The 12,321-nt window shown below is 40.3% G+C and overlaps 1 protein-coding gene across 2 annotated transcripts in view; it reads right to left on the reverse strand.

The window, feature by feature from the left end:
- TAF1B (TATA-box binding protein associated factor, RNA polymerase I subunit B) overlaps positions 1-12,321 on the reverse strand; it is a 67,893-nt gene that overhangs the window by 42,663 nt on the left and 12,909 nt on the right. The window contains exons 5-7 of one of the 2 annotated variants that reach the window (XM_060234025.1): positions 11,800-11,898; positions 6,538-6,661; positions 1,063-1,216 (exon numbers count right to left, since the gene is read on the reverse strand). In XM_060234025.1, coding sequence (XP_060090008.1) covers positions 1,063-1,216; positions 6,538-6,661; positions 11,800-11,898 — 377 coding nt within the window. The remainder of the gene's footprint in view (positions 1-1,062; positions 1,217-6,537; positions 6,662-11,799; positions 11,899-12,321) is intronic. The other variant, XM_060234033.1, reaches the window with a different exon arrangement.

Raw genomic sequence — 12,321 nt, forward strand, 5'->3', positions numbered from 1 at the left:
TGTGACACAGAGTGTTGGACTGGATGGGCCATTGGCCTGATCCAACATGGCTTCTCTTATGTTCTTAAATATGGGGAAAATATTTCTTAAATGTCATTATGGAACCTAAAACTCATATCATTTACAAGTGTCAACAAACAATTAACTGGTGGGTTAGAAACTTGTCACAAAATGTAGCCAGGACATAGCTTTGAAAGCAGTGTTAGTAGCCATGCACAAAAAGTCTCTACAGTTATATCTTCCAAATACCATTTTGATTTACATATCCATAAGTGACCTAAAATGTGGGACTGCTCTTGAAAAGGGTTCAGAAACTTCAAATGTGTGCAGAATGCTGCAGTCAGGATGTTGGCTAGAATGGGTGGTAGGGACCATATCAGTCCAGTTTTGGACCAAGATGCCAGTCTGACCTTCAAAGCCTTTATATAGTTTGCGACCAACATACCTGAAGGACTGTATAATCCATTATGAACCCATCAGATCACGAGGGTCATTTTTGGAGGCCCTGCTTCAGGTGCCCCCACCTCCTGAGACTAAGCAGGTAGCAACGTGGAAGAGGGCCTTCCTGGCTGTGGCACCAAAGCTCTGGAACTCTCTCCCCAAGGAGATCTGTCTGTCTACTTCTGCTGCTATCTTCCACCAGCAGACAAAAACTTTTTTTGTTTCCTTTGGCATTCCCTCAGCAATCCCTCCTTCCTAACCTATTTTTTAAAAATGTTTTCTACATACATAACATACATAATGAAACCAAGAGTTTAAAACCAGAGTTAAAATACAGCTTTTAAACTCTTGTTTTCATTATGTATGTTTGGGAGGGGTAATGATTGTAATGGTTTTATAATGTAATTTCATCATGTATGTTTTTAAAATTGTTAGCTGCCCTGGCAGCCCTTGTAAGGGCAGAAAAGTAGGATATAAATTGTGTGAATAAATAAGCAAATTAGAGTATAGCAAATCTTAGTGTGTTAGCCAATTACATTTCATTCCGCCAAATACACAGAGCTGTAATTAAAAGCAGAAATTAAGGCAGTCTTAAATAGCTTCAGCAGAAATTGGTCTCACCTTAAAAGATCTGATAATGTAATGGATTCCCTCAACCATAGCAATGCCATATAGCAGAAGGCCAGGGTCATTGGCATTGACATGCTCACTTTCCCTTTCTTCTTGTTCTGTAAATACAAGCTCCCATCTACTGATCCAGACCAGTCAGACATTCCTGTGGGACAAGTGTAAGAAACTTACAAAGTACACAGTCTACACCAAATTTATAAATTTATAATAAAAAGGAACCAATAACTGAGAATGTTGTTATCCTGGTGCAGAAAACAGAAGCAAACAATACTGAGATAAATATGTTAAACCTTGCACTACAGACCACAGCTTAATCCTCTTCAATCTCAAAAGGTTTGTACAAAATGAAGCATTTAATGGCTGGGGTCAAAAGGCTACACAAGCAGAAAAACCTTGCATAATGAGATCTTCCCTACCTTTCCTTTTCCCAAGCAGCCCCCCACCCCAAGTTAGCCTGGTGCTACAATGAACAGCAGAGAATGAGCCATGGTACCTTTCCCCTGCTCTTACAGAGTGACACTGCCCTTGCTTACAAGTAAGGGAAGATGACTTTGTCTAGTTCTCCCTTCTCATTGCAGCTCCCAGTGCCATGTGACAATTTGTTCACAAGAGTCTCCCAGCCCTCAACAGAAGATTTTTGGAGCACAGAGGTGGAAGCCGAGGAAAGGCAGAAGCCATGAAGATCCCACTGTACACACTTTTTCCACTTCTGCAACTGTCATATCCAATCCAAAGTGTTTGGGACTGGGGTATTTGTTTTTTTTTAAATCACATTAGTCAATCTCCTAATACCAAGAAAGAGGGTTATTCCCCATTAGACAGAAAAGAGACTGAGGACGAAAGAATAAAGAATGCTGCTAAAACCACAAATTAGAGCTGGCTTTAAAATAAAAGTGAACATATCAACAGATTACATCTATACGAAAGATTTAATTTCTCACCATAGCCTGGAGGATAGTAAGGGAACTGACGTAATCTTTAAAGATGAAAACAATTACGGTATAAAGTGCTTAAGTAGCTTTGCTATTCTATACAAGTTAAGCTTGTTCCTAGGTAAAAGCAACATATATCAAAAACAACTGGACCAAATTAGGAACAATATATAATAAATATATTAAAGAATTAAAAGGGGGGGAAACAGTCCAAAAGATCACTCAACACATACATATGAAGATGCTTAATTAGTAAGGCAGCAGAAAAGCCAATAAATGCTCTCTTATGTAGACAACAAAAAAAGCACTGTAAATCACCACCTTTCACACCTGTATGCTGTAAATGCTAGCTACCCCCAACATATTTCTGTATAGCTTAAGAGTTTCTATCACATTATCATAGCTTCTAGAACAAAATACCACTATGGCTAGAAAGTCAGTTTTAAAATATGATGGTGATACAAATGGGAGGAGAGGTGGAGCAGCATGGGCATATATACACAGGTTTATACTTGTAAACATTGTGTCAAACAAAATCCTGAGAGCTGCCATTTCATGATGTAATATTAAATGTTACATGCTATTCATATTTCCTATCAAAAGTCTTTGATACGTACATACATACAGATTTGATGAGTTACATTTGACAGAACACAATAAAATATTAATAGAAGCTCCATCCCTTTACTATTTACTTCTGTCATTGATTAAAAACCTTCTATGCCACCTTCTACCAATGAAGCTTACAAACTACATTAAAATAATAATCATTCAGTTTGAAAATCTTAAAATGCAAAACAAACAAAAAAATAACCCAGCAAAATCCACTATGTCTTCACCTTTACTGCCTCTCAACAAAGCACCTGATAACAGTTGCTGTGAAAGCACTTCTTCTAAAAGCCCAGAAGGAAACACAAGAGCTGCTTTGAATGGCTATTGTGTATATGTGAGTCACTGAACAAAATATATGAACCTCAAGTAATCCCTTTCAGTCATCAGTTTTGCCTTTTTTCATGTATAGGCTGAGTCTCCAGAGCACTCGTGATTGAAACTCTATTGCTAACTTCATATCCTGCCCAATTTACAATAATCCTTGTGTTCTATCTGTAGCCATCATGTTAACACAGCAGCTTTCATTTTATTTGTTCGAGATTATGCGGGGCATATTAGACAGTCAGCACTAAACCCAACACAACATACAATTTAAGACATGTCATAACAACCTACAAATTTAATAGGCTTCCCAAACAATGTTTGTATACTGCAACAAATGGAGGGGTTCAACCTGCTAGCTTGGAGAACAATAATCAGTCGGTACTGCCAGATAAATCTCTAAAAATATCCAAACATCACATAATGCCTAAGTGTTTGAGAAATTAGTGTATTTGATGCCATTCATCAGCCACTAGTAATACTGCACAAAACACGCTATATTGAGGCTCGTAGATTTCCCCGCATAAAACCAGTTCTAGGTCAGGAGTGCTCTTAAAGCAACTTATCCAAAATACATAAAAAGGGAGATCACACATTGTGACAAACAGTATGCAGAGAATTTTGCTAGAACTTGCACAAGACAACAGTCTTCACACACCATTCCTCATCAAGTAACAGTTTTCAATCCTACTGACTAAACTCTTTTAGTAATGTAAACTGTCAGCCTTTTTGTAAAAAATGATACTCATGTTCAGGTCCTACTACTTAACATCTAGTAATCCACATCTTCAGGTGAAATCATATACCAGAATACATTCCAATAAAGTTTATCCTTCCCTGCAGCTGGATGCCCCGGACCAACCACAAAACCGACTCAACTGAACTTTATGAAGCTCTCATTCTCTCAGCTAATTCCAAGGGTAGCAAACATTTGAGTCTAGTAGTGGTACATTAAAGATGAAAGAGTTTTTATGTCGGCATATCAAGAAAAATATTCTTTCGTAGGGTAAAGGGGACATAAAATGCAGGAAATATAGTGTGAGATGTAAAATTTAATCAAGAAAAGTACAAACACAATTTACAACAACAGTAATTTTGCAATCTTCCCAGTTTTGTTGAACTAGGAGACACCTGCAATGGCTGAGGGAATCCGGATTTTGTTTGACCAGTTAACACTTGTAGAGCATGAGAAATTCCTAGTTCTTCCTAGCCCTCAAGGGACAATATCAAACAACAAACTCTAATTCTGCAGTTTCACACTGGAGTTGCCATTTGAAGTTCTTTTGGGTAGACAATGGAGATATGTATGTCATATTAATGACATAGTTGTGGGTACCCTCATGGTCCCACAGTATATGAACATATTCATAGATAACCACCACAACCATCTCTACTGTACCTGAGAATCATTAATCATGTTTTCATCAGTTGGACACACAAGAAAGCTCTCAAGGGATTCCACCAGGACTTCAATAACTTTCACCCTACCGTCAACCTGAACCTGGACCCGTCCACATATTTTCAGGACACCACTGTTCAATTACATAATGGATTTGTAAGCACTACTTTATAATGAAAACTCACAAACTGCTACATATGTCTAAATGCTTCTGGCTCTCACCTAGGAGGAGGAGATTGGATTTACTTCGCCCTTCACTATCCAAAGGAGTCTCAGAGTGGCTAACAATCTCCTTTCCTTTCCCCTCCCCATAACTGCTCTTGAGCAGAACAGCTCTGAGAGAGTTATGACTGACCCATGGCCACTCTAGCAGTTGCAAGTGGAGGAGTGCAGAATCAAGCTTCTCTCAGATAAGCGCCAAACTGGCTCTCAATCACACCAAGCAATTGGTTGTCTACAGTCAATGTTGTAACACTACATTACAACAACATTTGATCCATTTCCTTCAACACAGATGCATTCCTGGAAGGTTTACAAGTCTTGGGATTTTACAACCTAAAGTTGTAAAAAATGGCTTGATAAGCCAGACTGACACCAAGAAATAGTCCCTTACAAGACAGAGCCCAAGAAGTTAACAACAGAACACCAGTGGCAGCCACTTACAACTCCCAACTCAAATTAGCCCAATGTACCATCCAAGATGAACAGTTTATCCTGGGCATAAGGCTTATGTGGCCTTTTCTCATTGATAAGACATCCCCCACGCACTAAAATAGCTTCTTACAAACAGCGCACCTCTGAATAGCACCACAAACCCAGGGATCAGACACTACAGGAAACCCAGATGCTAACTGTGTCCCCCATATTCACTGGACAATACTGTAACAGCAGTCATACTATCTTGGACTTATCCCTATTTATCTTCCAGTATAATATCTGCTCCTTGTACAGGACAAATAAAACAGTCTCAAAACAAAAGAATAAGTGAACGCAAATACTACAAATTAACTGGCATATTTAAAAAAGCAATGTTCAGAAAACAATAGGGGAATATCTCAATCTCTGTGGGGAATATAAAAGCCACCATTCTCTAGCAAAACAATTTAGAAGGAGGATTCAAATGGGAAACTGTTGAGTTAGAATTCAGAACTTTGATCCCTCTCAAGTTTTAACATTGGATTTTGCCATTATTACAGCATCAACTGGCTTTGCAAATGTGAGGAGACTGCCATTGTGAATCATTTTTATACTTTTCTTGATCGCATTTGAGTTTCATATAATTATGTCTCAACCTGTATTTCCTGCATTTCATGGCCCTTTGACCCTGGTGTTACAATTTCCCTAGGGATACATGCCACTTCCTTATTTGCACAAAAGGACATGTTACAAACAATACAATAGTATTTTAAGAATTTTCATGTCAATATTTTCTACCTTGTTAGATACACAGGATCATTCCGATACAACTTTTACAGCCAAATACTATGCGGAGTTACTTCAGTCTAAACCTGATTTTTCCCCCTTTGCTCTGACCTTTCCCCCTTTGCTAACCCAGGCTAGCCCAATCTCATCAGATCTTGGAAGCTAAGCAGGATCGGTCCTGATTAGTATTTGGATGGGAGACCACCACAGAAGCCTAGGGTTGCTATGCAGTGGCAGGCAATGGCAAACCACCTCTGAATGTCTCATCTGGAAAATCCCACAGGTGGGGTTTTTTTGTAGCAGGAACTCCTTTGCATATTAGGTCACACACCCCTGATGTAGTCAATCCTCCAAGAGCTTACAGTAGGCCCTGTAATAAGAGACCTGTAAGCTCTTGGAGGATTGGCTATATCAGAGGGATGTGGCCTAATATGCAAAGGAGTTCTTGCTACACAAAAGCCCTGCCCACAGGGTTGCTAATTAGTCAGCTGTGACCTGATGGCAAAAAAGGACAGATTTTAATTAATGGGTGTAGACTGAAGCAGTACTGTTAAAGTGCAATCCTAAATAGTGTTTCACCATTTTAAATTTGTTGAAATCAATGGGCTTAGAAGAGGCCTAAACAAGTCCACTCAGAACCCTACTCAGGTCTGTTCAATGGGACTTACTCCCAGAAAAATGTTGTTAGTACTGCATTGTTTATCTCCTGGACCAATAGAATATTTCCACATAAAAATGACTGCATACAAAATTAACTATTCAAGATCCATTTACTCTTACCTGATGCAAAAGAAGTCTCTCCAATGCTAGATTCAGATACTAGGTCTGTATCACTTCCAGACAAGCCAAGAAGTCTAACAATATCCAGTTCTGTGTTCACTTCATTTCCAGAGTCGGATGCCTGCTTTTAAAATAAATTTAACAAAATAAGACTCCCAACAAAGCTTGAATCCATAAAGTTATCTTTTCAAGATTTGTTCTCTCTGGTTGCATTCAGGCATTACAAACAAACCACAAATGGTTTGTAACATGGACTAACGTCAAATCAATGGGCTTGTAGTGTTTCCCTTCTTCCTCTTGCATACAGAATTACAATGGAATATTTCCTGCTTAAAGAAATCTTTAATTTAACCACAATTTGCTATGATGTCTGAATGCAAGTGCCTTAATAAACGAAGATTTGTTTCTTTACCACTAACTAGGACTCTTAGCCATGGGATGATCCTGGTTTAGCATCCCAGTTAGTGGCAAGGATATAACCCCTTATTTGGGGACATCTTAAAAGAAATTTTGCTAAAAATATTCACTGGCTATTAAGCAAATTTTCTTCTGTCAAGACAGACGCCTAGTTTTCAATATACAATACTGGAAGCAGTTGTGACTTATCCCTAGTGCATGAAGAAGGGTTTGTGGAAAAAATAATGTCATTACAAAAAGAATAAAATAAAAGCATTACCTATCACTAAGTTAAAATCTGTCTTGACAGTTCATTTCCACCAATACACAGCTAATTGGTGTTGACAAGATTTGCCATCTCCACAGCTACAATCTTTGGGTACTAAGTCAGTTGCAAGAATAGGTTTCTGCATATATTTTATGTTTAAATCATTACGCTGCTTCACATCTTTTCTACCTAGTTGCACTGCAAGGCAGGTTTCCTGATCACACATGCCCTTTTACACCATGTGTAAATCTTCCTTGAGTCCTTGTGAGAAAGGCGGACTATAAACAATGTACATAATACTAATGTCTGATCATGTGCAATGTTCCCTCTGAGCTGCAGAGTCTTGTGAGTAAAAAGTCTACTTTGTGAGCTGCTGGCATTAAAACTGTGAGCTACTGCATAAATTAGTGTGCTCTGGGGTCATCCTTCCTGAGCTAAGACAAAAATGTGTGAGCTGGAGGCTAAAAATCTGTGAGTTAGCTCACACTAACTCAGCTTAGAGGGAATACTGATCATGTTACCCTCTTCCAGCTTGACTCTCACTAAGATTGTTCTGAAACCAGGTTTGAACAGAACCTGGTATTAATTATTGGTAGAAGGCAGGTTAAGATAGTGGTTTAAGAACACTACAGTTTTATAGAAACCACTATTTTGCCTCATTTAATTTAGGTATTTACATCCCACTCCCCACTTCTCATTAGGACACAAAGGCCTTTACACCATTGTTCTCCCCCTGCTCCATTTTATCCTCACAACTCCTCTGAAGTAGGTTGCTCTGGGAGAGTGCAGCTAGCAGCCCAAGGTCACCCAGTGATCTTCTATACCAAGAGTGGAGATCTGAACCTCCTATGTGCAGGAGGCAAGGACACAATCCAAAGGCCCATTCCTAGACTGGCTAGAAAATGCCATCTGAATGAAGTCACTATAGTTCTTTAATACATTTACAATGTTTCCCTGTATTTGCAGAATATGTTCTCTGAAGAACAGCACATGAGGCTTCATTTGGAAAATTCAACACTCTAAAAAAGAATGTTGCTAAATAAACATTTGCACATATACTAACTGAACAATTTAATATGAGTACAGGTTTCTTTTTTTTAAAAAAAAATGTATTTTAGGGGGAAGCAACTCTCAGCATGAATGTCTTCTTGCAGGTTCTGAGTAGAGATGCCATGAAAGTCTGTAACTATCAGGTAATTGCTATGCAAACCTGCCCAGTATTACAGGCATTTTTCACAAAGATCTGCCGCACAGCAAACTGCACCATTTTCTCTGGAACCTAAGAACATTAAGTGAGATTCTGTGCTAGCATTCAACAAGATATTTGAAACCAGCTGCCTTGCAGAATCTGTAGAAACCTATTTAAACCCAACGTTTTTCCAGGCACTGGTCCCTGGTAAAATGGAAGCACACAGACTTTCTTTAAAATAGGTGACATACATGCAGTTTATATGTGAACATAAGAACATAAGAACATAAGAGAAGCCATGTTAGATCAGGCCAATGGCCCATCCAGTCCAACATTCTGTGTCACACAGCGGCCAAATATATATATATATATATACACACACACACACACACACACACACTGTGGCTAATAGCCACTGATGGACCTCTGCTCCATATTTTTATCTAACCCCTTCTTGAAGGTGGCTATGCTTGTGGACGCCACCACCTCCTGTGGCAGTGAATTCCACATGTTAATCACCCTTTGGGTGAAGAAGTACTTCCTTTTATCCGTTTTAACCTGTCTGCTCAGCAATTTCATCGAATGCCCACGAGTTCTTGTATTGTGAGAAAGGGAGAAAAGTACTTCTTTCTCTACTTTCTCCATCCCATGCATTATCTTGTAAACTTCTATCATGTCACCCCTCAGTCGACGTTTCTCCAAGCTAAAGAGCCCTAAGCGTTTCAACCTTTCTTCATAGGGAAGGTGTTCCAGCCCTTTAATCATTTTAGTTGCCCTTTTCTGAACTTTCTCCAATGCTATAATATCCTTTTTGAGGTGCGGCGACCAGAACTGCACACAGTACTCCAAATGAGACCGCACCATCGATTTATACAGAGGCATTATGATACTGGCTGATTTGTTTTCAATTCCCTTCCTAATAATTCCCAGCATGGCGTTGGCCTTTTTTATTGCAAACGCACACTGTCTTGACATTTTCAGTGAATTATCTACCATGACCCCAAGATCTCTCTCTTGGTCTGTCTCTGCCAGTTCACACCCCATCAACTTGTATTTGTAGCTGGGATTCTTGGCCCCAATGTGCATTACTTTGCACTTGGCCACATTGAACCGCATCTGCCACGTTGACGCCCACTCACCCAGCCTCAACAGATCCCTTTGGAGTTCCTCACAATCCTCTCTGGTTCTCACCACCCTGAACAATTTAGTGTCATCCGCAAATTTGGCCACTTCACTGCTCACTCCCAACTCTAAATCATTTATGAACAAGTTAAAGAGGATGGGACCCAGTACCGAGCCCTGCGGCACCCCACTGCTTACCGTCCTCCACTGCGAAGACTGCCCATTTATACTCACTCTCTGCTTCCTATTACTCAGCCAGTTTTTGATCCACAAGAGGACCTGTCCTTTTACTCCATGACTCTCAAGCTTTCTAAGGAGCCTTTGATGAGGAACTTTATCAAAAGCTTTCTGGAAGTCAAGGTAAACAACATCTATAGGGTCTCCTTTGTCCACATGTTTGTTCACCCCCTCAAAGAAATGTAACAGGTTAGTGAGGCAAGATCTTCCCTTGCAGAACCCATGCTGAGTCTTCCTCAATAACCCGTGTTCATCAATGTGCCTACTCATTCTGTCCTTGATAATGGTTTCTACCAACTTTCCCGGTATTGAAGTCAGACTGACTGGCCTGTAATTTCCCGGATCTCCTCTGGAACCCTTTTTAAAGATGGGGGTGACATTTGCTACCTTCCAGTCCTCAGGAACGGAGGCAGATTTCAATGAAAGATTACAGATTTTTGTTAGAAGATCCACAAGTTCAACTTTGAGTTCTTTCAGAACTCTCGGATGTATGCCATCCGGACCCGGTGACTTATTAGTTTTTAATTTGTCTATCAGTTGTAGGACCTCCTCTTTTGTCACCTCAATCTGACTCAGGTCTTTCAAAACCCCTTCCAATATTAGTGGTTCTGGGGCAGGCAAACACTTCTCATCTTCCACGGTGAAGACGGAGGCAAAAAATGCATTCAGCTTCTCAGCCATTTCCCCATCCTCCTTCAGTAATCCTTTTACCCCATGGTCATCCAAGGGCCCCACTGCTTCCCTGGCTGGTTTCCTACTTCTAATATATTTGAAGAAATTTTTATTGTTGGTCTTTATGTTTTTTGCAATATGCTCCTCATAGTCCCTTTTTGCCTGCCTGATCACAGTCTTGCATTTGATTTGCCACTGCCTGTGTTCCCTTTTATTAATCTCACTTGGACTGGTTTTCCACCGCTTAAAGGAGTCCTTCTTACCTTTTACAGCTTCCATTACTTTGTTTGTTAACCATGCTGGCCTCTTCTTATACCTGTTTGTGCCTTTCCTAACTTGTGGTATGTATTTTATCTGAGCTTCTAGGATTATAGTTTTAAATAGTCTCCAAGCTTCCCCAAGGGTTTTGACCGTATTTACCTTTCCTTTCAGTTTCCTCCTCACATGCCTCCTCATCTCAGAGAATTTACCCCTTTTAAAGTTAAATGTGGTTGTGGCGGTCTTTTTGGGCAACTCTCTATTTATACAAATGGTGAAATCAATAACATTATGGTCACTGTTCCCAAGCGGTGCAATCACTTTTACGTCTCTCACCAAGTCTTGGACATTACTTAGGACCAGATCCAGGATCGCCCCACCCCTGGTAGGTTCTGAGACCATCTGCTCCATAGCACAGTCATTGAGAGCATCAAGAAACTCAATCTCTTTCTCTCGACCAGAACACATATTGACCCAATCATTCATATGTGCATTCATTACAACACATTAACATGGCTGAGATGGTGGAGCAGAGCACAAAGTTCCTAGGAGGAAGGAGGAGACATGATGTTAAAACATCTTCCCATCTCTCTGGAGTTCCCAGTGTTTATTGCTGCTGTCCTTTAGAGCAGTTTGCACAGAGGAAAACCATTCCATAAATTGGGTTGCCAAGCAGTACCTATTTAAACTGCCTAGAGCAGGGGTGGCCAACGGTAGCTCCCCAGATGTTTTTTTTGCCCACAACTCCCTTCAGCCCCAGCCATTGGCCATGCTGGCTGGGGCTGATGGGAGTTGTAGGCAAAAAACATCTGGAGAGCTAACGTTAGCCACTCCTGGCCTAGAGTTTGGGACTTCTCTCTCAGGGGGAATAGGGCTTCTTGCTTGGCTCCTGTTTATGAAGATGAACCAGCAGCAACTAATCTCTCTGTTATTCCTGCTTCCATAGTTATGGAGGCCACTGTGCTTTCAGACAACACAAGTTATAACTGCCCCTCGTTCCAAGCATGACCATGATGGCACTCTGCATTTTGATGTCTGATGTATATTTTTATATAAACCGCACTGGACACCATCAATGAGAAAGAAAACGCTTTCTAGCAGTTCTGAATGCAACACTTACAGGTAAGGCATCACTGGTAGCATCACTGGGCAATTTGTCGCAATATGGCTGCCTGCTCTTCTGAAGATATTTTTTCCATAAATTCCACAGAACTTCATCCTGGCGGGAAGAGTAAAATAAGTTGGATTTGACCCAAAGGTAACTTCCAGAGACACTTATGCAACAGCAGGTGAGATTTCAGCAAGCTTCCTCGAGATACAACCCCTGGCACAACATCCCATACTGCTCCTGGAGTTCTCCCACCCAACCATCTGGAGTACTTTTTAGAGTGGCACAAGCATGTTTTGGAAAACAAAGAGGCAGAAAGTTCTGTTCCATAAATGGAGTTCCTACTTGTGGTTCTTCAGATCTGATTTACAGTCCACCTTATGAAACCAGTTTTGATATAAATAGGCTAGAAACATACAAAAATAGGTCTCTGCGAATGAATTTTCGCCTACTCCTCACCTCCACTTAGTCCAAGTCAGGCAGTTCCTTACTCAAGGCCAGCCTAACCCATATTGGTTTAGCACATTCCATTGT

The sequence above is a fragment of the Heteronotia binoei genome, chromosome 1 (assembly GCF_032191835.1).
Source record: "Heteronotia binoei isolate CCM8104 ecotype False Entrance Well chromosome 1, APGP_CSIRO_Hbin_v1, whole genome shotgun sequence".
In the NCBI taxonomy this organism is placed as follows: Eukaryota; Metazoa; Chordata; class Lepidosauria; order Squamata; family Gekkonidae; genus Heteronotia; species Heteronotia binoei.